This window comes from Gallinula chloropus (genome assembly GCF_964237585.1).
Source record: "Gallinula chloropus genome assembly, chromosome: 2".
Classification (NCBI taxonomy): domain Eukaryota; kingdom Metazoa; phylum Chordata; class Aves; order Gruiformes; family Rallidae; genus Gallinula; species Gallinula chloropus.
The window spans coordinates 128897127-128924721 of NC_140086.1; the positions used below are offsets into that span (position 1 = coordinate 128897127).

The window sequence follows — 27595 nt, forward strand, 5'->3', positions numbered from 1 at the left end:
CTCATTTATTCTTCTTTGGAACAGGCAGGCAGCTTGACCAAACAGAATTCATTGTCAGCTGGAGGTAACTTGTCATTTTCGATTTCGAGTAATGACTCCAGGATTTCATCTTGGCTGCAGTCCTCTGAAGACATGGAAAAATGCTCAAGAGGTAATGGTACTTAAAAGAAGTTAAAAGTAGTCTAGTATTTCCTCAAGTTTTTCTTGACGAGAGTATTACACTGTAAGTAGTGATTACAGTTAAAGTTTACTCTGAAACTGGAGGGAGGAAAAGGGATGGTGGTTGATTTAACTGGCTACTCACTTGTTCACAAAAGGACTAATGATTTTGAATGAACGTTGCAGTATTAAATGTGAGCACCTTCAAGGAACTTATATATGAAAGAAAATGTACTGAAATATACGAACATCACTTTCAGTAGTAAAATCTGAACTTTCTTAAGCTAAGTATTGAAAAAAGGGAATTTATCCTAAATCTAGTAATTTTAAAAGCACTAAATCCTTGTACTTCAAAGTCACCTTCTGCTTTCATGCTTTCCTAAGACAATTAAGAGTTTTCTCATGTTGATGGTGTCTGTGATACTCATTTGGTAAAGTTCTACCCACCACTGAGCTTCAGCTCTAATGTAGAGGAGCATCATCTCTAAATGTACAATTCAGTCTTGATGCCTATGGCATTGTTACCCCTACTATGAGGAGCTCTGACTAGTCCCAAGATGTACTAATTATCACGTTATTCTCCTATTCCTGCAACTAACAAGGGTAAAATATCATGATCATTATGTGCACCTTATAGATGCTTTTCAATATTTTGAATTTGAGCTTGAAGACAGAAGGATACAAGCCTTTTATTCAGTCATCTAATAATGTGATTATAGTCAGTAATTAACCTATGAAGAAGAAAACCCTTTCAGTGTGTCTGTTACTTCAGGGCAACTGAAAATATTCCTTTGTTCAAAACAGACCTCTCCAATTGTCACGCATACTTACTGGAAATGAACCAGCTGTTACAGAGCATGGATGTTCTTCACAGGACATATTCAGCGCCTGCTATAAATGCTATGCAGGTTTGTTGTTTAAAAAAGCAAACAAAAAAAAGTTTTCCCTTAGAATTATAAAGACAACCCCCACCCCAAATCCTAAAGGATCAAGGTGTATTTCTTAGCTCTGCTAGTTTTATGTCCATCTGTATTATCTTCGTCCTGTGTGTTATTAAAAGGTTGGACCTTTTGAAAGCCCAAAGAAGGAAAAGAGAACACACAGGAGGTGGCGATCCAGAATTGTTGGGAAAGAGGCTAAAGGAATGTTACAGGTAACTGCAGTCCTTTCAGTGCCCGTTTTTCTCCAGATCTTAATTACTGACCACTTCTTGGTAAAACGAGTTTAGGAAATACGAATCCTTTCTAATTAGTGTCCTGCGCTAGCTCATTTTATGAGCTATGTCTCCATATGTGAGACAACACACAAACATCCATAGCCGCAGTAGGATCTGCACTGTTACACTCAGGAGACCAGCCATCCTTCAGTCTGCCTCCAATTTGAGGGGTTGTGGTGTTGGGTTTTTTTGTCAGTACAGATTTTTGCAAATTCTCCAGGTAGTTTTGTACACGTTTGCATCCAGAGGCCATGTGATTAGATACTTATAAATGAGGAAAAACAGTACAGCATCTGGTACAGCTCTCAATGGGCTTGTTTCGTGGAGTTTTGCCAAATCTCCAAGTATATCTTGGCCAAAGTTCTATCTGTGGTTTCATTCTTTACTATGAGGGTGGTGAGATAGGAAAAGCTTGCCCAGAGGAGCTGTGTCTGTCCCCACCCTGGCAGTGTTCAAGGCCTGGTTGGATGGGGCTTTTGGCAGCCTGGTCTAGTGGAGGGTCCCCCTGCCCATGGCAGGGGGTTGGAACTAGGTGGGTGGTCTTTGAGGTCCCTTCCAACCTAAACCAGTCTGAGATTGTATGATTTGCCATCTGTCATCCATTCCCAGCCTATTGGTAACTACAGTAATTTTTCCATTTTAGTGTCTCCAACGTGTAACCCAGGTGGGTATAATAAAACAAATGCTTCTTTACAGTTTGTAAAAACCTCACAAATGGTTCTCTTCCTTACAGGTGCCTTCAGTATTTTCTGCCCCTATGAGACTGCATGCTTCCAATCCTAACTTATCTACAATAGATTTTGTAGAGGAGAAAAACTACTCTGATGGCTCTGAAACGCCGTCAGAATTCTCTAAAATGCAAGAGGACTTATTTCACATTGCACATAAAGGTAATTGAAACTCTTTCAGATGTGGTTTCCTAGCATCATGGTTTAAATAATGATGTGACTTCTGAGGACGCTTCCTGTTTAAGGCTCAGAAAAAGCAGAAAATGCCTGCTCTTCCTTTAATTGCCTTGAGGAATTGCAAATGTTATCTTGAGTCATTTGAAAAAAGTGGCTTAATCATCACATTTTAAAATTTTTTATTTAGTAAAGGACATCCCTCTGGTTTATGTACTAAAGACCTAGATTGTAGGGGTTTTGCCAGAAGGTAAAAATCCTAAAATCAGCTGCTATAAACACAGCAGCAGATCTGTGCTCTTTCATGTTCATATGCATACGTGTATAATGAGCACATGTATGTCTTGTATATTTGTGTGCTTCACTGTATTTCAGAGCCAACATTTGTTGGTGATGCAAGGGTTGCTATGGTAGTAACCTATTTTTAGTGAATACAGAAGAGTAAAATCATGTAAAGCAGCCAGAGGGGCAGCTCAACTAGAAATGTGCCTTCTCTCCAAATCTTTCTTCGTTAGCAGCACTTTGCTCCATCAGCCTCGCACCAGAAGCATTTTTATTGTTTAAGTGATCTTGGTAAGGAAGGCAGTTAAGCATTTATAGCTGAAAGAATTCTGGAAGTTTTGGCTTTGTTCCCTTTTGTGGAAGATAATGGTTGATGTTATCAATGAGCATTCCTTGCTTGTTTTTCCCCCTCTGGTGTTGATATATCTGGATTCCATTACGTAAGGAATGTATCTAAGTAGTAAACTTCATTAAGTAAATTTACAGTCAAAACTGATGTATCTAGTGAAGAAAACTTGCTTCAGCTTTTGATACAAATTAAATAAAGTGTAATTAGCACTTGACTATAATTCTTGAAGGTTTGAGTTAGTGTACAGTTTATTTAATGACATTTAAGGTCACAGAAGATTCTGGTCATGTCATCCACATATGACTAACAAAACAGATCATTGTGAATACCTCTTCCTCCCCACCCTGTGATACTGTTAAAGATTTCTTCACGTTGGTTGAAGTGAGAATTAGCTTTGGTAGTGGTCTGAAGTGTTGAAATATACCTTAAGAATGTTTTCTTTGGAAGAGTAAATTGGGTTATGTCAAATACTTAATGAAGTGATGATGACTCGAAGAGAGAAGTATTTCTTGTTCTTTGCCCCTTGCTCAGATTTACTAACTCTCTTTCCCTGTGAATGGATACATTTTTTGCATTGGCAGTTCTCATGTCTGTATAACAAAACTTGATTAGGCCCTCAGAAATGCTCTCTAATTAAGTGAATATTGCAGTTCTAAATAAACAAATATTGCTCAACTTTTTACTCCTTGTGATTAAACAAAAAGCTAAATGACTTAAATTTTAAAAAGTGCATTTTCCCTTTAAAAATGTAGTGATTTTAAAATTGCATGATCTGCTGTCTGATTTGAATGTTTCAGGCTGGGTATATGGCTCAGGAAGGAGTAGAAGTAGCAGCGTAATGCACAACATTCAGGATCTGACCCTTTGAGTCACTAAATCATCTAACAAGCTGAAATTCCTTTATCCTATAAAGAGATAACAAAACTCAGCAGCACAGTTGACTTGCTCGTGGGGAAACTACTAATCCTATAGCTGTGGCACAGTATGTGTTATAGCAGCTGCTTTTATGATTATTTTTTTTTATTTCATTTTTTTCTTCTCTCTTCTTCTCCCCTCCCACTGGAATTCTAAAGGGAATGTGGAATAGAGTCATGATCATCTGAAGATTCAAGCTAATTGGGGAACAAAAAGTGAAGAGCAGATGTGGTTAGTTAGCTTTGTTGCCATCTGTCACAAATAATCAGTAATTTTGACTGTGGCTAATATAGTCAACGTGGTAGCACTCACCATAAACATTTCTCCTACTAAAAATTCTACCCTATGTATAACCTTGATTAATATTACTTGGTTTTAGTAACCCACCCTGGATCTCTCAACCTGAATTCTTGTTTCTGTCACCATAAATGATATTTCGCTGAAGTTTTATATGATTGATAAGTATGTAATTGATATCTGTTTTTAACTGTCACTTTTAATGAAATGGTTCTAGTTTACTTCACCTTGAGGTCAGCTTTCAGCACCATATCTACAGAGAGAGAAAAGCTGAAGCAGATGCTGGAGCATGATGCATCCTCATCTCCATCTGCACAAATAGTTGGCTTGAAGAATGCCTTAACATCCGTAAGTGCCGTGCTGAAGCTCAGCAAGCTTCACTGTCATCAGATATTATGTTTAAATTTTATAGTAGTTCATTTTTGTTTCTATAGTGTCTGTTCTGTGCTAGAATTTCCAGTATTGAACCATAGTAAATTGTTATATACGGTGCTTTTCAGACTCTTTTCTGACCGTTAAAGGTATTGTGAAATCACAGAAGTTTGATAGATTGATTCAGGATTATATTAGAATCGGTATCATTTGATATTAAGTGTCAGAGGGCTGTTCTGCGACGATGAGGCTACTTTCTCTTGAAACGTGCCCTGTTTAATCAGTCAGTTCTGGTAGCTTGTGGGTTCCCTTTCCTGAACAGCACTCAAGTATTCACTGTGTGACTTGGCATAAAATAAAGGTGTGAGTGGCTGAAAGCATGCAGCTGTCCCTTGTAATGCACTAGAGCCTTACCATGCTGCACAAAGCAAATTCAAGTACATCTTGTTTATATTGTCTTCTAAGCTTAATTATCTGTTAGTTGTCTAAAAGCAGCAAAGGGACCTGATAGGGCAGAGTTCCAAAATACACAAGATCGTGCTCTTTAAAAATGTGGGTTTTTTTGGTTGGTGTACTTTTTGTAATTGGCTGACACCAAAACTTTTCAGGTTGGTCATGTTTGAACCTGATCTGGTTTCACAGAAGTGAGGGTCATTGTTAACATTGCCTTAAAATTTTAGGGTTTGTTGCACATTCCTAATCAGAGGTAGGGGTAACTCTCAGGCATTGATAAATGTGATATCATCTTTTAATTATTTCTGTATGTTTTTAAGCATATATCATGCCCCTTTGCCTAGACCTTTTGAGGCTGCAATGTCTTCATAGTATTTGGAGAAAGCTGAAACCTGTTGCATGATAACTATAGTCACTCACTTTGGTTTTAGCTTTCAGATGATCTACTTAAGATATTTGAATAGGGGACTTTTTCCAGTGTTGTTTGCCATTTTATATTTAAAAAGAAAACACATTTTAAGATTTCCCAACTAGTGTGATTTTTTTTTTCTTTTTCCTGAGCAATGGAATTCTGTTGTGCATCTTCATCTTCTAAATATTTTTCCAAAGAAGTCATGTTCTTAGGTCTTATCTGATAGACAATAAGCCTTTTGTGGCCCATCCAGAAGTGATCAGTGAGCTGTGGCATTTTCAGCAGAGGTAAACACCTGTGAGAGCTATTCTTAGCCAGGGATCTGTAAAGCCATGATGCCAACAGAAACTTTCTCACCCTGTATGGCAGAGATCCTGCAGGAGAAAGCAATAAGCTTCCTTCAAAGACATATGGAAGCACAGATATGACAAACTTGACATCTTTCTTCCACTTCCTTGCAAGACAGTCCTGCATTGGTGACTTTGACTTAGTGTTTGTTGCTGCTGTTCATTTCAGTTTGTTTTCTGTACATGAGTAACAAAAAAGTGAACAGACTTGAAGTGGACAAAACACCACAAAATTAGCATCACAGTCCAAGAAAAGCAAATACAGAATGGGGAAAGTACAATATTTTGGCATGAGGAAGAAGACAATAGAAGGAAGAAAAGACTTTGTAGCAAATGGTGAAAACTGGAAGGTGCTGTTACAGAACTGTGTAAATTCTTTGTTGTACTTGAACACTTTACACAGGAGTGATACGTGCCTGCGAGGCAAATTCAGACCACACATGTCAAGACAAAAAATACTCTCTCCTCTCCTTCATCACTTTGACCTTACTGTCTTTCCTGCCCTCAAGACTATTTCCAACAAAAATTACTCTCTAAATCAGAAACATTTGTGGGACAAGGCAGATGCATAAGCAGCAAGCAGGATTCTCTACACCCTAGTGTTGATTCAGATCACTCAAGTGGGCAGTGAGTCTTCAGTGTTAGTCCAAAATTACTAACACAACCTTTTCTTTTTTTCTTCTTTCCAGAGGCATTTTTATTGCAGGTAGAGATATGTTCTCTTCCTAACAGTATATTCTAACTGACTTGTGTCCATTAGATGCATCCAGCATGAGTAAATAACTTGTAACCAACATGAGTTTGCAGTAGAGGCTTTATAATGGCAATGCTCCAAATAAAAGTTGATGGTACACAAATTGTACCCATACCTATCTGAATTTAAGTCATATTTCTCTGACAGTGGAAGCAGTCATTATTCCAGGCTGATGGAAAAATCAAATGGTTTTGGATATGGCAAGAGTAAGAAATGAGGTTGAGAAGTGCTAGGTTGGAGGTAGAGGTGATGGAAGGCTGCTTGAGATGAAAAAAGATGCACAAGATTCATTTATAACTTAATCATCTTGCAGAACCTGGAAACCTGAAATATCCCTGCCATCTTTGGCTTTTTTTTTTCCCTCCATTTGTGTCTTTTTCCCTCACACTGAACAAAAGTAGTATTCATTTGAGAGATGACCAAGGTTTGAAGCAATTATAATAAATGATTTACTGAAGCAGTAAAAAAATCATGTGGTGGTGGTGTGTTATACTGCACTTTATAAATACTCTTTGCCCCTTTTTACACGATAAACCCACATCCAAGTTAGTTGAGAGAACTTTATATTCCCAATATTTTTGTTAAATATTCCAGGCAATAGCACAAAACACAGATCTTAAAGACCGGTTACGCAGAATACATGCCGAATCTATGATCCTTGATTCAGCATCTAATGCAAAATCAAGTCCAGATTTGGTGAAGGTGGGTATGGATTTCCTCTTTCAGTGATGTCTGTTCCTCAAGCTCCTACATCTAGACAGTGCTGCATAGCTGCATTGTGTCCTGTTCTTCATGTCTTTCCTGTGGTGCATTGTGTTAGTAAAATCAGTCTGCTTTTATGGTTATGAGTCATTTCTGATGATGCATTGTGTAATACTTGATTTCAAAGACTTCCCTTGTGAGCAGTTTCCCTGAGTACTCTTCTATTGCTTTTTGCTACTGTCTTCTGTGTTCTCCCTCATCTTCTGCCCACTTACCACTCAGCATGAACAGAGCTGCTGCCTTGTTACCCTCGTGCTGTTGTTTCTCTCTGCCTTATTCCCTCCTTTTCAAGTTCTGTAGTTCCTTCTGTTGCCTGTCTACATATTGTTAGCTCAGAACCCTGGCTACAAGTGTGGCTTGTCTATGATTAAGACAACTACCAGACATCTCCAAGAAAATGTCAAAGAAATGAGGTGTACAAGAACCCTTTCAACCATTTAGTTTTGTTTGTGCGAAGCTGAGGACTCTTCTACTTACCCAGTTACCCAGTTTGAGATTTAGTCATGTTCAGAAGGTCCTTTTGGCTCACTGCAGAACACATGTGAATGTGGGGTATTTATGTCATAAGATTTAGGCGGTGCTAGAGAGGAGAGCAAGAACTCTGCTACTTCTGGTGGATTTTCCTAAATGTTAACTGATACAGAAACTTCTGCTGTGCTTGTAGAATAAATCCTTCATTAAAACTTGAGAGGATGTAGCAACATTGAGAGGTTTATATAACTTATTATTTCCTTTTATTTTTAAAGCCAGTTTAGTCATTCCATCTGTTCACTTCTGGTTTATTCTAGTTTTAGTAGAGCTGTGTTTTGGTCATGTTTAGCTAGGGGTGTTTTTGGTGGGGGTTTTTGTGGGGGTGTTTTCCCCTGTAAGATTGTTGATCATTCTAATGCTTTTTGATTTTAATCCCCTGACAATTTGAGCAGCACTCAAACTCCTATCCAGACAAGCATGAATGTATTGTTTTTTTTTAATTTCAGGAGTTCTTTGTTTTCTTATTTAGTGGAGGTCCTTGCAATGACAACAGATTATTTCTGAAACTTATTCTATTTGCTATATATACACACACACACACAAAGAACAAAAATAACTTTCCAAAGGTCCCCTAGGGATTTCATTCAGAAACTCCCTCCAGCATGGTTTGGGATGGATTAAATTGCTTATACTGGAGAAGTTTGATGTTAGGTTTGTGTAAGGAGTGTGATACAGTAGTGCTGCTGTGAGGAAGACAGGGCAGCTGATCGAAACTTGGCTCTAAATGATACATTAAGTGCTATGATAGACATGGGAAAATGAAGCAGTATAAAGTAGTATTTCAAGCTTTTGCGTAAGGTAAAAGTTTAGTTTGTCTGTTGGGCAGTTTATGTTATACTTTATCATGCCAGAGTAGGAACATGAAAGAAGACAATGTGAAACTCTCATATGATAAAAGAACAGCAGGCTTTTATATCTGTGAGCCTTTCCTGTATGCTTTCCTTCTCAGATTTAAAATAGTATTGGAAACAATCCCAGTAGCAGTGCTCATGTGTATGATTTTTTTTTTTCACTTGTAAGCCAGTGTAACTGCCTTCCCACAGAAGAGGCATTGTTGAGGTTTCCTCTTTTCTTACTGCTTTATCAGAAGTATATGTATTTTTTAAAACCCAGTCTCGTATGATAACATTTTGGTTTGTTACCATGTCACCGTTATCAGCACACACTGAATAGCTATCCATACTATAGTGAAATCTACAAACAGGAAAGTGTTGAAAGAACATTTGTCAGTTTGATTACAGGCTTGTCAGACTGTTCATTACATTGTTCCGAAAGTAAAATGCTAAAATTCCTGCTAAATGATAAGGCAGTCATGGTTACAAGTTAGTAAAGCATCTCGTGCAGAGAAGCCTGGAAGTAACTAGTATGCTCCTTTGGGCCAGCTAGCTCTTTTCCTTGGCATTGGTGGAGTTATCAGGGAAAGAAAATAGTGCACAATCTTCTCCAACACACTTTTTACTGCACCTACAGAATGAACCAAGTATCACTCCACCTTTGCTAGGCCACTTTTTCAAAGTCTGCTTGCAGCAGCGAGCTCTATAGCTTCCATGGGAAGAGTTACTGAGATCCCTGCAGTGGTCAAAGGTGCCTGTAGCAGCAAAAGCTATGGCACTTATGTGGCTTTGATAATGTGCTTGGTTTGGTTGATGGAGAGCTATTTCAGGTGTGGATACGAAGGAAAACTAGCCAAAACACAGCATGGAAAATTAGTGAAGCAAGAGAGCTAAGAAAGCATTGCTGTTATATGGAAAGGAACTTTGCCCTTCAGAATTTGGTGTGGCACTGCACCACAGACTTTGCATTAAGCAAGTCCTGGGAGGAAAAGATTTAATTCATTTGCTATGATCAGAAAGGAATGTGAATATAGGATATAATATAAAGAGATGGGAGTTTTCTTCTTTGGGGACTTTGTATATTTATCTAAATCACACACATCAATGCATTGTTGATTTTTTTTTTTTTTTAATTAAAAAGTACATACAACACTATAACTTATTTCCAGAACATGCATTGCTTTTTTCCTTCTCCTCTTTTCTTCTTCTGTTTTACTTTGGTTTTAAATCCCTCTTTGAAACACATGCAACCTTTCATTAAGTTGAAGAGGAGCATGTGCAATCTTCTCCTAGTGTTTTACAGCCCTTTAAGTTATGTGACTGTGGAACTGCATGCATGAATGCTGTTTTGGTGGTACTTCTCTCAAAACTTTTAATTTCTTTTAAACAGGAGAATTCGAGAGAAGAAAGCAGAGGTCTGGTTCACCAGGTCTCCAATGAAAGCAGACTGTCGATAGCTGACTCTCTCACAGAATTTTTTGATGCCCAGGAAGTCCTACTGTCTGCTAGCTCTTCAGAAAATGAGGTCTGAGCATTAAGATTGGCATAATTCTGGAGTAGTTTCTTATCTGCTACTGATGTGCAGACTTTCTGAGCAGTAACTGCACATCAGATGACTGCCAGAAAATTAAATTTTTCCAGACATGTAGAAATGAATATGCTGGATGTTTTTATTTCTTGTCATTGTATCTTCACGATAAAATACAATTATTATGCAGAAGTCTTGTATGCACATTGAGGCAAATGGCAATTAGCTAGCTAGTCTGCAGATACTGTGTATATTGTATGGTCTGCCTTGAGAGCAGGTGCTTAAGAAGCTGTATCACCTGTCTTTGTGGTACCTGTATGTACCTTGGGGTAGGTGTCATGCATATTGAAACACAATAGCTCATTTTGCCACCTCTCTCGGACTCTGTAAAACCTTGGCTTTTGCTATGAGGAGCCTTCTTAGCTGTGGGGCCAAGATGAAGCATATCTCCATTAAAGGAATAGCTAATTTTTCAATGTTGATGATCGCTCCCAAACTTGAACTGTGTCATCTTAGGACTTCCTAGTACTTTCCTGTAGTACAGAAACACAGTTTAAACAGTTCAAACCAATTAAAATAATTCCAGCTGAAAATACATTTTTGTGTGCAAATGGGGTATTTTAATGAGTGATGTATCTTGGTTATTTTCCCACCCCCCACTCAGGTATCAGATGATGACTCATATGTAAGTGATATCAGTGATAATGTTTCAGAAGATAACCTAAGTAATGACATAGAGAACGAAAGACAAACTTTAGGTAAGTTTGGTGTTTTATTATACCATGTCTTGAATTTTGTTTGGGACTTTTCTAGTAAGAGAAGAAAAAAAAATATCTGATATTGCAGGTTTTGAGATGTGACCAGCTTGTGTTTTCTTTCTCTTACAACTTCAAGTTGGTTTTGAAAAATGTATTCTGGCTAATCTGATTAGCAGGGCCTGGACACTGTTGATTAAGCAGATGGCGGTTCTTTATCAGCAGAGAAACAGCTATTTTCTTGCCCTCTTTAGTGCAACTCCCATTCCTTTTCAATTCCTTTCATGGCCATAGGATTTTTCAAAGTATCAAGGCCTGGCTGCTTCTTTTAACAAGTAATTTTCTTCTTGTCAGTCTGTGATTTAACAGCCCCATTCACAGTTCTGTTGTTTTCAGCATAACTCAGTGTTTAAAGGAACATGAGAATAATTACACGCTGGCAAGGCTGATGTATGACCATAAGGATTTCTTTTTTGCATGTTTTAATCATGATAATCTTGTTAGTACATATGCTTATTTAACTGTCTTGCTAATTAGAGATAGAATTAAAGAAAGAGGGAGAAGAATTTGTCATAACAGACTAATTGGCTTTGTGCCTTCAACTCCTTTCAGCTAACCACAACGTTCTTACCACGAGATCAATATATTTTTATCTTCAAAAATGCTGAACGGTGGTTTCTTGCTAGCAGCTGCTTCCTGATTGTTTCCAGGAACCATGGATCCCTGTGAACTCGGGTAGTTTTAAGTGCCTGGAGATCTGTTGTATTCTGTAACTATTTAAAAAATAAAGATTTTTGTTTGTGAAAGGTAGGAGAGAATGCAGATAGGTTTGGGTTTTGGGTTTTTTTCCTCATTATCTGAACCTTGGAAAACGGTACTAAAGTGGCTGTTCAACATCATGTAACAGAGACTATTACTGAAGCTCTTTGGTATTAGCAGCACCTCCACGTGCTTCTGTTACCTGCTACTTCTGTGCTTTGGGCAGCCTGCCACTCCCATTAATAGCAAACGGGATGTCTTTTTCCCACAGGGCTGAACCATAAATTGTGGGATTATGATAAAATCCTCTGGCCGCTGTAATGTAGAAGGTCAGACCAGATGATGATAATTGTCCAGTCTGGCCTCAAAAGTCACTGACTGTAGCTGGAGGTCAGATGTTACAACCTCCTTCAGCACTGCTGCTTGCCATTTGTAGTCGCTCTTGCAAATGAGACGGCATGGGCTTTGCTTTTTGTTGAGGGTGGGCAAACTTCACTGTATACAAAATTTGATATCTGAATATTTTAGTTGTTTCTCTACTCTGTTGTGTCACTAGTTTATCCAAATTAGTGGGCTGGTCCAGATACATAGTTCAGTCAATTAGTATCCCACTTTCACTCAGAACCTGTCAAAAGACATAGCCAAATCCCATTTCAAGACCTCTTTGAATGAGGATAAATTTTTAGCATTTTCATCTTACCTCAGGACTGATGGATCTCTGGAGAGGAATCTAAGGAGGCATCCTTCTTTTTGACCTCTTCTGGTAATAAACAAATTATTCCAAGAGGGAAGTATAGGAGCCAACCTCTTAACTCCTAACAGCGTAATTGTTCCAGGTAGAATTTTTGATTCATAGTGCCCATGCCATTTTATGCAAAATGAAAGAGAGAGGCTCTAGACTGCAAATAGTTCACTTATCTTTGTTACAGTAAGAAGTCATCGTGTGAGATATCAGGACCTTAAATTTGTGGGTGGTAGGAAAGATGGAAACTTTCCTGGAAAGTTTCCTCAAAACTTTGAGGCTGCTGATTACACTTGAAAACCTCTATCCAGGGCACAGGACAGCACACATGGCGCTGATGGAGAAGTTAGGCCTTGTGGTTACCTGTATTTTGTCACTGTTAGAAGCACTGCTGGTATCATGGTTATGTCAGTGAAGCAGCAGAGGAAATACTGGTTGAAATCATGCACTTAGGGGCAGTGATTCTTTGGGCATGTGCAGCCCAGGAAGGATGTGCTGCTCAGTGCTGTTTTAATTCCTCCAAGACAAAGGTGTGTGAGGAAAGTCTGGTGAGGACAGGGGCTAACAGAGTTGGGCTACACACCTGAGTGTCTCCAACTGATTCTCGGGCAAGAGCTTCCTACATGCTTTCAAGGATGTATAAAGATAAACTATGTTCTTGTAGTGGCAACTGTATTCTCTTTGAAAGAAGATTGATGTACAGTTAAGCAGTGTAATCGCTTCAGACTAGAGTCTGTTGCAGAAGCTTGTAGCTCTATTTTGGTTATGCCACCAATCATTTCATGACACACTTAGAACTATTTATCCTGTTCCAATTACTGTGTCATAGCAACACAAACCTCAGATATTCATGTCAAGGACTCTTGACATCATTTTGGGGTTTGGGTGTTTTTTTTTATCTTCGGTAAACCTATAGCTCCTCAGTTGCTTCATCTTTTCCACCTTGAAAACAGGCCCTTTTTCTGCCAGTGTATGGGAGTGTCTAAAACCTAACATCACTAATCTTTTTAAAAAACTAAGCATTATGGGGAGCACTGCGGAAAAGCCTGCATGCAAATCCACAGTGCAGTAAATTTCCCTGGTAGGAGTTTTCAAAGAAGTAGGAAAGGTAGGAGGAGTTGTTATGCTTGGATCTGTAAGTTACGCCTTGCCTTCTGAGAACTGTCAACTTAATTGAAGCTTTGTCAAGGAGGGAGGTTGTCTGTCATTTAAACAGATCGGAATCCATCTCTGGTACAAATGAAATAGCTAAAATATTTGTTCTTTTATATTCAGTTGAAAGCCTGAACATTTCTTAAAGCCTTTACAGGGAAGGAAGGTAAATTTTTTGCGCATCTCTTGTACTTGGCAGTTAACAACATACAGAAATTAAAATCTTGTTCTTAATTTTATCACTTTTATAGCAGGCTATCTTCAAACCACAAGTGAAATACTTGAATGAATTGCGAGGGTGGAAGGAAGTTTTGACAGCAAAAAGATGGTTGCATTTTAATGTATGTTTGCAAAGGGGCTGGAACTAAGCAAACAGTGAATTGACTTGTTCTGACACTTCCTTCCTTTTCAGATTGTATTTCTGAAAGTGGAATTGGATGCAATTCTAAACGGAGAACATGCTTACCAGCTCCATGTCCTAATACAAGTAACATCAGCCTATGGAATATCCTGAGAAATAACATAGGAAAGGATCTCTCCAAAGTGGCCATGCCTGTTGAATTAAACGAGCCACTCAACACCCTTCAGCGTCTCTGTGAGGAGCTGGAGTACAGTCAACTACTAGATAAAGCAGCGCATACCTCTAACCCCTTTGAACGGATGGTAAATATACTATTCCAAATACTTACTAACGTTCAGTATAATCAGAATAAATAGAAAAACAATCTACAGAAGAAATGAAGATACTCTGTTCCACTTTTCCAAGCTGAGAGGCAGATTTTCCAAATGTGTCTCTGTACATACTCACTATTTTTGACTTTTCTGCATAATTTTTGTTGCTTTGTCAGGAAGTCTCCTCAAGTACCTTGCTGTCCTGCAAGTTTAAATATCGTAGTAGCTTAGTTATGTTTTGCAGCTCTTAGTAAGATTAAGAAATTACAGCAAAAAGGAGGGGGCAGGGGGTTGAACTAATATGCTTCTCAAGTGCAAACTCTCTACAGTGTATCTTTTTTTAGGGTGTCTAATCTGGCAACACGTTTGTGCATAGAGGATGCTGGATCTTCCAGCCCTACACTACTGTATTCTACTAACTACATGAACTGCATTGATTTTATTAACTGGCTTTGTGAAAGTTTGGTCTTGATCCATAATGTTCAGGATCTCAAAACCAGGCAATATGAATGTATGTGGTACAGTGGTGTCATCTTCTGCCAGTGCAGAACCCTGAGTTCAGCATTTGGCAAAAGGACAAGAGAAAAAAGCTTTTTGATTGTTCTGCTTCCAGGTGCACAAGAGCCACTTAATATTTAAGCCCATAAATAAACGATTTAAACTCTCTAAATTCTCTTAAACGGAAGCTGTGGGTTGTCATAGAATCATAAAATCATAGAATGCTTTGTATTGGAAGGGACCTCAAAGATCATCGAGTTCTAACCCCCTGCCATGGGCAGGGACACCTCTCCCTAGACCAGGGTGCCCAAAGCCCCATCCAACCTGGCCTTAAATGCCTTCAGGAATGGGGCTTCCACAGCCTCTCTGGACAACTTGTTCCAGTGTTTTAAGTATCCCTTAAACTGAATTAAGCCTTTGCAACTCAGTATATTTTATCTTAAAATGAAGTTATTAATGTAAATAGTCATGTTGTAAGTACCGTTTTAGAAGCCTCTTGCTCCATCCTGACATTGCAAGGGTTACAATTTAGTGTCTATTCTCACCTCCTGACTGTGTGTGGCTATTAACTGGGGTTTTAGCTGTGTAGCTTCTTTTGTTCTCTTGAGAACATATGTTGAAAGGAAAAGGAAATGAGCGGTAGTTGCTCATAAGGGAGTGAAAAGAAGTCTTTTCCCTTCTTCCCACACCCAAGCATCTGGAAATTACCTCGGAATGGAGTATTCTTTGCCTGAGGGAAAATTAATACTAGCTGTTGCATAGTAATTGTACTAGTTCATAAAAGAGCCGTTCTGAAGTGGATTCAGTTTCTGAAATTGTGAAAGGAGACCATCTATGCTCTCAAAAGATGAGGGAAAGGGAGGAAAAAATAGTACAAGAGAGACGCAAATTGAAGAACCACAAATTCTAATTCCTCATGTTTAGGAGTAATTATGCTTGAGTTGGCTGCATAACTTTGGGTTTGTTACCTGTGTCTCAATCATAACCAAGAGGAATGTTATGATTGGGTAATAGCACACAGTAGATAATAGCCAGTTCGATTCAAACTGCATTAGAAATGTCAAACTTGGTGAAAACTCAGCACAGGAAGTATTGGATATGTCTAGGAACAGGATAGTTGGTAGATCCATAGAATCACAGACCATAACTATAAAAGCCAGTTAGAATCCAAACTCTTATCAGTGATCTCTAAGGTCACTGCTTTGAACTGTGTGGCAGAATGCTAAGTGGTTTCAAACAGCTTTCAGAAATGTTGTTTACAGTTGATGAAAATTGCAGTGTTTGACCTCAGTAACTCCATTCCTGGACCACTGAATGACTCTGAAAACTGAGTAATTGCCTAGTGCAAGAGCTAGTGCTTGGATTGCAGGAGGCATGCGTGCCTGTAGCCTGCAAAGGATGAAAAAACACCATCAGGGTCAGGACAAAACCTTTTATTTGTCTTTTTTTCTTCTGTTAAATCAGAATGTATAGCACAAGTGGTGTGAGGCTGTGGTAAGCTAATTAACTGAAACTCCACATTACTCCTAGGTGTATATAGCTGCATTTGCAGTCTCTGCATACGCATCCAGTTACTACAGAGCTGGAAGTAAACCATTTAATCCTGTGCTTGGAGAAACCTATGAATGTATTCGTGAAGACAAGGGCTTCCAGTTCTTTGCGGAACAGGTACTGTACACTGCAACCCTTGGACTGGCTACCTGATGCACTGCTTCATTCTAAATTCCAGCATGGCTGGCATTAAGCAACATTGAAAACTGCTTTACGTAGCCTGAGCCCAGCAAAACTCAGGAGGCTTTGCAGAATTATAAATGAGGGAAATTGGGTTTTGAGGAAAATCTGCTAACTCTGGGATGGAACATGACAACCAACAGCTGACACTCAAGAAGCAAAGGCTGGCAGGCTGCCTGCTCCAGCAACTAGATAACTTGGTTAAGTAAAGCGTGATTCCCCATGCTGAAATCTGAGCGTGGCTGCAACAGGCATTCACATTCTTGTCACTTTCTTTTGTGTGCAATCATTACAAATACTGTATCTTCAGCTGTTTAATATTTCCCCTGTGCAAGTCAGTCAGCCATTAGTATATCCTGTGGCACTGTGAATATTTCTGCTTTCTGCCCAAATACTTCATGGGCTAAGCTTTTCAAATCAGGTACCTTGTAAGTGAAAGATGTATACCATGCATCAAGGTCTGAGTGCTTATGAAGATAATTCCCCAATGGGAGGATAATTAACTATGGGTGAAAAATACTAAATTTAAACCAGCCAAATTATCAAAATTGCTAACCCTGAGACATATGTTAAAAAGAGATAAAGTTTAAAATAATCTGGTCCCTAGCATAGTAAGAATGATTGAAAGCTATCTTGTTCTGTCGAGAAATAAAAAAGTTACATCAAGTTCAGTAGGCAAGGGTATGCAGCATAGAAATTTGATGAGAGAAAGCCTTCTAAGGGGCTTCCTTTAGGAAGTAAAAAGTGGCTTTGACCATCTCTGAAGATATATTATGAAGATACATCTCTGAACTTTCTACATTATGGTTTAGAACTGACAAAGCATAGGGCTATGTTATCTTGCCTTAGTCTTGGCAAATGTCACAGGCAAGAGTAAAAATAAGGACAGGGAGGGACGAACAAAACCGTCAAAGCCAAGAATCAAGTTTATAGTTCAAGTAATGTATCTGGTTCTTCACTCTGTTACTTCAGTTCCAAGATGATGTGCACAGAGCACTGCAGAGGTAAATACAGTTTGGTACTGAGCTTAATGTTAGAATGAATTAAAGGAAGGGATTTTCAGCTGAATATCGGATAAATCAGTACAGAGGCTACTTTTTAGAAGTAGTAGTACATGATAATAATAGCCCTAATACATGATGGGGCTTGGGCTGTTAATGACTGTTGCCCTAATACATGCAATAAGTTACATAAATTTATAGAGGGGTAAAGTTATTGTAATAGTATGGGATTGAGGATTATTAGGAAGGGAGGGCAGTGTAGGAGGAAAGAAATTGCATGCAGTTTGCAAGCGTTGAATATTTATGTTTGCATCAGGAGCTGTTGCTTACTGCTTGTTTGTGCAAGCATTTTGATGCTTACTCTAGATGACTTGCTAGTGCAGATAGCATGTAAATGCACCAATGTAGAAAAGACCAGAGATTCTGCTCTATTACTAGAATGAGATTAGAATAGCTTCACTTAGCTCCATGACCTTACCCTGGAATTATAACAGTTTAAGTGAGACCTAAGTTTAACCCATGAATTATAATGACATCTGGGGTTAATCTGGGTGCAGTGTGTGAGAGTGTGTTGCTCTTGGTAGATTAGGGCATCACTGTGACTAATTAGTACTCTTCTGTTTCTGTTTTAAAACCAAGTCAAGGATGTTCGGTAAATAACTGCAGAAAAAAAGGCTGGTAAGATTTGCACAATGACTAACCAAGAAGGAAGTAAAACTGCATGTGAGCCATGTAGGTGGTTAAGAAATTAAATTCATAGTGGGAAGTAGCAATTTGACTTGAAAATAAAGTTGTCTGTGAAAAGAACAGTAGGCATTACACATCAAAGAGTTGGTCCTGGTCAGTTGTTAATCATGTTCACCCAGAGGGGAGAATTTACAGCCGGCCAGGGAGAAGTGGCTGCTTTCACTTTGTAAAGTTATTGTGTTATTTACTGTTCCCTTTTAATAATCTGCACTGTGTGTGTTTCTTTATTTACTCATAGTCCTTACTTTGCCATTTTGGTAGCTGCCCTAACTCATGTATGTGGTGTTGCCCCCAGCTGACGAACTGCGGTGTGCTTGGTTAGAGCTTCTTTAATTATTTTTGTCTCTGCACCTAAAATGCAGCTTCTTTTAATGTATTAAGGGGGCTCAAAAAGTAGATGTAATTATCACATTAGAGACAGTGTGTAAAATACCTAGTTATATCTTCACTCGATGAACACAATTCTCAGACCTTTTGAAAGAAGTGCTTCCCGTTTCTGTCAGGGCTTCTGTCTCAGCACCTTATAAATCTCACTGACTCCCCCTCCAGGGCACAACTGCAAAGAGAAAGTAAATGTACAGTTCGTAAGTGCCAGGTATGTGAAAGGAAGGTGGGGAAAATCCAAATCGAAGTTAATGTTCAAGTGTTAACATGTCCATCATTTTTTCCCCGCCCCCCTCTTTTCTTGTCTTGCTCTTAGGTCAGTCACCATCCACCTATTTCTGCATGCCATGCTGAGTCAGTGAATTTTGCGTTTTGGCAAGGTAACTCTATCATTTCCTTTACAGTGTTTATATTATTTCATTGGTTGTTTAACATGACATATCCAGAAACTGGGAAAGAGAAAGCCCCTTCTTAAATTGTATTAGAATGGCATTAAGAAATGCTAGCATATACTTACATGCATGCTTCTTACTTGGGTGTCCTGCCATTATAAAGATGTTCAAGGGGGGGGTTAATAACGATTATTATTATTATTATCATTATTATTATTATTTAAAAATATCAGCATTTTTTTATGATCAGGTTTGGTTTTGAGTGGATGTTCTTTAGTAAAGAAGAGTTGCACCTCAAGCTCTTTAAAACAAACAAGCTAAAACACAGCTTGAAAAACAAGAAGTTAAATCCTGAGCCTTGGCAGATCTTGTAAGCCTGTTCTGGTAAAAAAAAAATTCCCCAAATGAACATAACAGCAAGGATAAATATATTTACTGTGTCTTTCTCTGCTGGCATTATTACAATCTGTAAGATTTCGTGCTGTCTGGTTACTAACTTTTTTTAAAACACAATATAACTGTTTTGGAGCTTTGTTTGCTGTGTGATGCTGCTGAAGTCAGCTGGTCACAGTGCCCATGCAGTTAGATATTTCTGGAATGATCAGAGAACATAACCATGCCTTTTAACTCAGTTAAAGTCCTTCACCCAGAAGTTTGTCAATTCGCACTGTAGCCAATATTATAACCTTTAATTCTGTTATGATTGACTCTTGACTTGATTATAGTTATTACAGATGGAGCCATACTGAGCAGAAATTGGAACTCTGTCATTCGTCTGGGTGATATTCAGTATAATACATTATGCAATATAACGTTTCACTTCGTAAACAACTACAGGGACAGGAGTAATGTTGTTCTTGGCCAAAAAGCAGAGGTGGCCAAAACTGTATTTAGTAATTGAATACTTCAAGACTAGATGGCAGCCTGTCTTGATGAAAACTGATGAGACTGATTAGTTTAACAGATCTTGACAATGCTTATCATTCAAACACTTGAAATGAGAGAACATAGCTCTTCTGTGAAGATGGGAGCTAAGACTGATCAGTGAGAGAGTCTGAGATTTGGTCTTGATGAGCAAAGGAGATGCAGGGTACTGCAGCATTTGGGGGGTTTGTTTCTGGCTAGCTGAGCTTTATGGGAGGTCTAAATCATTATTTTTTTCCAATACAAAGGCAACTTTTAAATACCTTTTGTTATGGGACCCTTGTTTATGGGGTTATGTTAAGTTATGTGGGAAGATTAACATCAAATGAATCATAAAGACAGCTTGTCAATGAGGTAACTTCTGTGTGCAAAGGTCTTTTCACTTACTGTGTTATTTCTATAGTTGAAAAGGAGAGAGACTTCTCAGCAAAATTGCCACGGTAGTGCTGTTGCCCCACCAGACACAGTCCTTAGTTCATCTGTTTCAACATCAAGAAATCTCTTGATAATCTCTAGTGAGGCAGAAGACTGGGTTCTGACAGAGACAGTTATTAGGAAGCTGAGACTGATTTTTGTTAAGAGTGTGGACACATGAAGAATGGAAATGCAGAGTAGAAGGTTGCAGCTATTACAGCATCTGTGCCTGAATTACTCTGAGCGCAGCTTTGAAATTAATACTCAGCTTTTCTTAGCTGTCCTAAAATTTTTGTATGATCAGGTTACATGCTGGTTCCCAAGATGTTCCCCATGTCTCTGTGGGAGAACTGTGCCATTTGGGAGGACAGTCTGATAATAAATTTAACTGTTAGACTCAGCAGGATGTGCCTTTGCCCTTCCTTCTGCAGTAGGATGGAAGAGCTGGTACAGAATTCACCTTAGCATCATCATAGTCAAGGTAGTTTTGGATCTCTTATAGTGCAGTACAGGAATCACAACACTGTCACTAAAGACGCTGGCCTGGCATCAAGCTTCAACATTTTAAAAAAAATAAGTTGTCCTTGCAAGTGATAATAAAAAGATACTTTTTTCCTTGTGTCCCATTCCAGCCTTTGCAGCGGTAGGCAGCTTGGTGTAGCTGAGTCCTGTCACTTAAACATACGTACTGAGGAGATTATGTCATCTCCTAACTACAGTTTGAGCACCTATCTCTCAGCCAGCATAACAGCTTCCCCCTGCTATTAAATAGGGAACACTGGTTTGGATTTCCTTGCACCTTTTTCAGATGAGAAATTATTTTTCTCCTCTATCAGAATAAGCAGGAAATGGAGTTCCTAGTGTCCCATCAAGGACACTATTCCCCTGAGCTCTGAAGTTACTATGAAAGTTACAGTGTGGTTATGTAGCCTAATTTAACTCTATAACCCTTCTGCTGTGCTTCTCTGTCCATGTTTCTTTTTCTTCCAGCTGTTTTTGCTCAATAGATTTGGTTTAAACTTGCATTGAAATGTCTCCTTTTTGAGAACTGACGTGAGACTGGGACACGTCTTTCTGTGATTCATACAAGATTTTAAAAGGCCAGTTAAACTCACAGAGGAAGGTGGACTAAAGCCCTCTGCAATTTTGTGCCTTTTGAAACATTCTCTTGCTTCTTCATTGTGGATGTTCTTAGTTGCTGTATTTTTGTATTTAAAATTCTGCTTTGTTTTTGGAAATGTCTGTTCATTCACCAGCAACTGAATTGCAGAGAAATATCTTCTGTCTGTAGCGTGTTCAAATTCCTCTCTTTTGAAAAAATCTTTGGGAGGACTTTAAAACTTCTGTTACTATGCTATTTAAATAACCAATAACATAATGAAAATACAAAAACAAACCCCAAACCATGTTTGAAGATCCACAGCATTCTTGGAACACTTTTATTAAGCTGTGCTTTTTAATATTTATTTCTCAAAATTTAAGTAGAACCCAGAAATAAACTGATTCACCCCTGCCTATGACTGATAAACATTTTTCTTTTTTCTTTTTCACCCTCTTCCTGTTTCAGATGTAAGATGGAAAAACAAATTCTGGGGGAAGTCCATGGAAATTGTTCCAGTTGGTACAACACATGTAACTCTTCCAGCGTAAGTGCTGCAGCCCTACATTGCTGCTCGCGCGCACCGGAGCCACGATGATCTAGATGAGAACAAGCTGCATTGTGCCGTATTAGACCTCTGGAAGAACTGGTGATTGTGATTTAGTTTAAGGGATGGGGGAGAAAAACCCCACCAAATGAAAAACAGAAGCACAAACTCTTCCAAAGGTTATAAAATCAAAAGGGGAAATAAAAAACATCACTTCTATGTGTCTTGAAAAAAGCAGAGGTGGTATTTTCATACTTCAGTTGAATTTCAGGCTTCATGCATTTTAAACTAGGAGGGAAAAACTGCAGGCTAGAGGAAGCTATGAATTCTCTTGCTCGAATATGACTTTGGGGGAGGGGGCATTGTTACTGTCTTTTGTACCTTTTTTTGTACGGACCCAAACACCACAGGGTCCTGATCTGTAGGTGAGGCCAACAGCCACCGTCACGGCACAAACAATTATTGTAAGTGATAAACAGAATGAGTTGCATATCTGGTGTTTATTACCCAAGGAATTAAGCAGCCACTGTAGCTAAGTGTTGAGTACAGTTTAATTTCAAAAATATAATAACAAAAATCTGCAGTGTTCTTATGCTGTCTTGTCACAGTGCCCATTATAGATCAACAATTAAAATCCCATAAATTTGGCCTATATCCATCATGTTTGCAGCAGCAGAGGTCTGAAGGTTGTGTGGTGTTCAGATTAAATCTGTTTTCCAAAGAGTCTAAAAAATTAATCTTCTATCTGAAAAACAAAAATGAAAATTAACCCAAGAACCTACCACTTACCAGACTAAGCAAGTAAGCCTGCCTTTTTCTTTTAAGTGGGTAATATTGTGGTTTACTAGGATAGTATCCAAAAAGTAACGGATAAAGCAAGTTGTGTTCTTTAGTGGGTAACCTATGCTGTGGAGTGAAAGATCTTTAAGATGTGAGTGTGGGCTCAGAAGCTGTGTGCTGGTTTGTATCTGTACGTACCTGATACAGAATTTAGCACAAAAAGAGTACTGAGGCTATAGACAAAAGTGAAGCGTTTGTATTAAGGTTATTTTTGGAGCAAATACAGTATTTTTAGCCTACATGATAGAGCATGTGACCTGCAGGTAGGGGCAGGAAAGCAAGTTACTGTGGGGTAAATCGGCCTTGTATGTGCTAGTCTAAAAACTGCCCTTGTCTGTGCTCTCACAAAGCAGGTGTTTAAGGGGAGGCAAGGGAACTTTCTAATATCCTCATGGGATGTGTGCAAGGCAGTTGCTATCAGGAAGGGGGTGCTATGCAAGTTTACCTTACCAGTAGCAACTTGGCTGTCAATCACCAGAACAAGCTGTAGAATATTTTATCTCTTCATGAGGTTTTCCTTTTCGTGAGGTTTTATGAAGCTGTTTTATAAGAGCATCTGCTTTTTAATGAAAGGTATGATGTTGTGTTACGGGCATTTGTTCATCTCTCCCTGTCTGCTGTCTTCCAGTGTGCAACTGCATCTTGTATTACCTGGTCAAAACTTCTACTCTTGCCTAAAACACACACATAGGCTCAGCCTTGAGAGCTTGAGCCAAGCTTATTCCACTCAAGTCTTCTGATGGGTCCTTTGGCTCATGTCCTTATATTTTTAGTAGTGACAGTGTTAGCAGCTGCGAACTGGGTATTTCATCCAGTAGATGATGTTAGAATGATTCCTTTTGAAAACTTAGAACTGTTAAAGAGGGACAAGTAAATTGACAGAAAACTGAATCCAAGACCAAAGTTTATTTCAGAAGTGGAAAGGGTTTTCTGGGAAACAGGACTGTTGTTACAGGGTTTGGTTTTGAGAAAATGTGGGATAAGATGATGAGGAATTATAGAAAGAAAAAAAAAGTTTTATGGGGTTTTTCTGGTCAAGTTCTCTTTGCAAATTTCTGTGTGTCCCCCTCCCCCCCCAAGCTCATTTGAACACAGCATGAGATTTTTTTTCTTTTGTGTTGTTTTTTTTCTTACAGTTTTAAAGACCATTTTGCATGGAACAAGGTGACATCTTGCATCCATAACATCTTAAGTGGGCAAAGATGGATTGAACACTACGGAGAGATCATCATCAAAAACCTGAATGATGACACTTGTTACTGCAAGCTAACTTTCATAAAGGTAACCACAGTAATGTTGACAGTGCCTTTTCCAGCACACACAGCAGCGAGTGGATGGTCTGTGCTGAAGCACAAGTGCTTACAAGCTGTATTTTCCTATTGTTCTGCTCTAATTACGTGTGATCTTTGAGAAACGTAGCTCTGAAGGAACTGCTGCTCACTAGGCAGCTCCAAACAAGAAAGAGACTGAACAGATTTCTTGGGTGATTCCACCTGAGATGCAGAAAAGTGTTGGGAAAGAAGAGGAAGCAATATGATGAAAAATCTACTGTGTGTTTGAGGAGAGAGGTAGGCACAAGGTGTCTATTGACAGTGGTTTACCACGTGCCGCCTCCTAACCCATCGGCGTGTGCTGTGATCGCATTCATACAGCAGCCTTAGAAGCTTGTGTGTGGTGCTTCACCCAGTGCTCTTTCTAGCCCCTCTCACCTTAAGTGAGAGGTGGTGGTGTTACCCAAAGCTTCAGTAGAAGGCATCAGGACATGACTTCCTCAGGAAATACCCTTATAACTGAAATTAAAATTACTTTTTGGCAATGGATGATTTCTTCCTAGTGAAAGAAAATCAGTGAAAACCTAAAGTGATCCCAGAATTTCTAACCTGAGAAATACCTTTGCAAAGCATGCAACCTGCATTTTCTGTATTTGCTGAAGAAGGGCTGTGATTTACATGGGAACAGAACATATGGATATAAGCTAAGTACTTTGGCATAACTCTGCAGCATGGCATGCTCAGTAGCAGAAGGAAAGTTTCATTTTCTTGCTGCTTTTCCTGAGTACTTTGTGCATTTTAAGAAGCATTAGGCTATTTTTTTTTCTCCAAATACTTATTTGAATATATTGTAAAGTACTGGCAGAGTTGCAGAGGATGTTTAGAGCTCAAATTTTAAGCTGGAAAGCCTGCAAATCTTATGTCTTGGATACTATAAATTGTTTATAGCAGAGCTTAACTATGTTGATTCCTACTCATCCTCTTCTGTAAATTTGGGGAAAATGTTGATAATTTAAGTCAGAAGTCAGTGTAACCTGTCATTGGGTAATATTCAAGATCAGCTATCCTTCACCTAGTACTGCCCCTAAAAAAACCCACAAACTAAATAAATGCAGTTTTCAACACTAGTATTTTAATAATCTGATTGCTGGTACTAACAGAAGCTGTTTGCATATGATACTCCAATGCACACCTCAGGGAAAAGGCTGCTCTATAGCAAGGTGCTGCTGACATGGCAAAAACACTCACACCTGATCTCTGATGGACCTTTTTCTCCTTGCCACTTCTAACCCTAGGCAAAATACTGGAGTCCAAATGCACATGAGATTGAAGGCAGCGTCATGGATAAAGCTGGGAAAGTTGTGCACCGGCTCTTTGGGAAGTGGCATGACAGTTTATACTGTGGGACGACTTCATCTTCAAACTGCATATGGAGAGCAAGTTAGTGATCAGAATGGCAAATGGAACAGACCTTAAGATCTGCTTGAAAATAAGATTACTACTTTCATCTCTACTAGGCCTCACCTTGCTGTTTCTATGTGGAATATTAGATTTTTGACAAGCATTTAAAATTTAGACTATATCATTTAACTTAAATAATATGGAGAACTTAATTCCACAGTTTCCTGCATTTTGTCCATTCTCTCTCATTTTTGTATTTGGGCTGGAAGTGGGTATTGAGGACTCTAAAAGGGAAAGAAAAAAAAAAGGAACTAAGCTCCTCACTATTTTTGTTGAGAGGTGTGGTGTATTTTATTAAACATGGGAGGATAGCTCACAAAGCTCAAGTGTATAATGACAGCCCTATCTGAACTTCTCCCAAACTTGGATTTTGTCTACTGTAGTTTGAAAAAACACTATGATAATAGCATGGCCTTCATCACAGTTGTGCTATGATTCAGCTGAGGGAGCAGAAGTATGTTTTGTTACAGTGCAGTTATGAAGGGGAATGTTCTCCTTTGTCACATTATTTAAAAACCTTCTATTCTCCCAGAACTGAGACCATGGTTGAGAGATGAGCAACTGACTTAAGGGAGCTCAGAATTTTCCCTCTAAATACAAAAGCTTTTCATTGGAATGCTGACTGTACTCTCTTCTGTAGATCCAATGCCTAAAGATTACGAGCAGTGGTATGGATTTACTCAGTTTGCACTGGAGTTAAACGAACTGGATCTGCAAACGAGGTCACTACTCCCATCCACTGACACACGTTTTAGGCCGGACCAAAGGTAACAAGTTTTCCCTCTTAAATATCTTCCTCAAATATTTTTTAATCTCTGTATGCTCACTTTGCCCTAAGATCCACACTATCTTGTATAGATACCTGTAGTGTGCTTCCATCTTTATATTAATGTGCAGCTGAAATAGACCTTTTCATCACTTATCAATTGACAGTCTCTGCTCATTATGGACCAGTGTTTCCTACAATTGATTTTTGAATGCTGAAGTTTTTGAATAACTGCCTTTCCAAAGATGTTAACGCTTCAGTAGTTCAGCTACTAGATGTTGAGCACGCTGTGTTTGAACAGCCAGAAACTGAGACACTTGAAATATCTTTCTGTGATGGAATTTGTACCGTTGCTGACTTCCAAGGAAAAGAATGTAATGAGGAGACTGAGCTTGTTATGAGAGTTACTTTTCCTTAAGTGGGTTTTGATAGTGCAGTCATCTGTAGATGTAGCTCTTTACCTTTCAAATGCAGTGAACTGTCTGCTCTAAGGATTAGATTATGGAGCTCTAGAGGACCTGACAAGGATGAAGGACAGTAGCCAATTGTGTCTCTTGCCACCCCTGGTGCTACAGGTTCTTAGAAGAAGGGAATATTGAAGGAGCTGAAATGCAGAAGCAGAGGATTGAGCAGCTGCAGAGAGAACGACGGAAGGTGCTAGAAGAAAACAATCTAGAGCATCAGCCTAGATTTTTCAGGTACTAGATAATAACTAGCATATACTATCATTTATTGGAATTCTTCTTATAAATCTGTTTTTAAACTGCTATAGAGCAGGCTCCGTTTTTCCAGGTTTCTCCTATGTTCTTCATTTTTGTACTTTGGCAATGCAAAACACTGCAGACTTAAAAGTTGGGTTTATAAATTACTTTTTCATTAGTGCATCCATTAATTTCTTTCTAATTTTTCTTGCCTTGATGCCATTCAATATTTAATCTTAAGGTTTTGAATTTGCCTGAGTGTAGCATCTTTCCAGCAAGGTGAAGTAGCTGGATATAGTTTAATTACCTCTGCTGGACTTCTGCTGACTTCAGTGGGATTGCCTGGTGCAGAAGTGTGCAGGGTTGGAGCCTTCATTTCCAGGGCTGTTTTTCAACATGTTTCCCCTATTTCATGAAGAATGAATTATCATTCAGAGGGTTCTTTGTTTCTTCCTCTTGTAAATCAATTAACAGGAGGCTTCAGCCATTGAAGGACAAAACTGAATGCTAGAGAGGACATGGCTTTTGTATAGGAAGAAATGTATAGAGTAGATATGAATTATGCATCTGGCTTTTCAATAGTGGTTTCTCTCTTCAGCAAATCACAAGCCTTGATTCACTTAAAAG

General features: G+C 38.8%; 1 protein-coding gene across 1 annotated transcript in view; it reads left to right on the forward strand.

Moving 5' to 3' along the window:
• OSBPL3 (oxysterol binding protein like 3) overlaps positions 1–27595 on the forward strand; it is a gene marked incomplete at both ends in the record, with an annotated part of 41617 nt that overhangs the window by 13434 nt on the left and 588 nt on the right. The window contains 16 exons of the mRNA XM_084280034.1: positions 25–151; positions 964–1067; positions 1220–1312; positions 2109–2265; positions 4338–4468; positions 7053–7160; positions 9975–10109; positions 10777–10870; positions 13933–14183; positions 16221–16358; positions 18870–18933; positions 21851–21929; positions 23906–24050; positions 25336–25480; positions 26142–26268; positions 26843–26965. Of these exons, the coding sequence (XP_084136160.1) occupies positions 25–151; positions 964–1067; positions 1220–1312; positions 2109–2265; positions 4338–4468; positions 7053–7160; positions 9975–10109; positions 10777–10870; positions 13933–14183; positions 16221–16358; positions 18870–18933; positions 21851–21929; positions 23906–24050; positions 25336–25480; positions 26142–26268; positions 26843–26965 (2021 nt within the window). The remainder of the gene's footprint in view (positions 1–24; positions 152–963; positions 1068–1219; positions 1313–2108; positions 2266–4337; positions 4469–7052; positions 7161–9974; positions 10110–10776; positions 10871–13932; positions 14184–16220; positions 16359–18869; positions 18934–21850; positions 21930–23905; positions 24051–25335; positions 25481–26141; positions 26269–26842; positions 26966–27595) is intronic.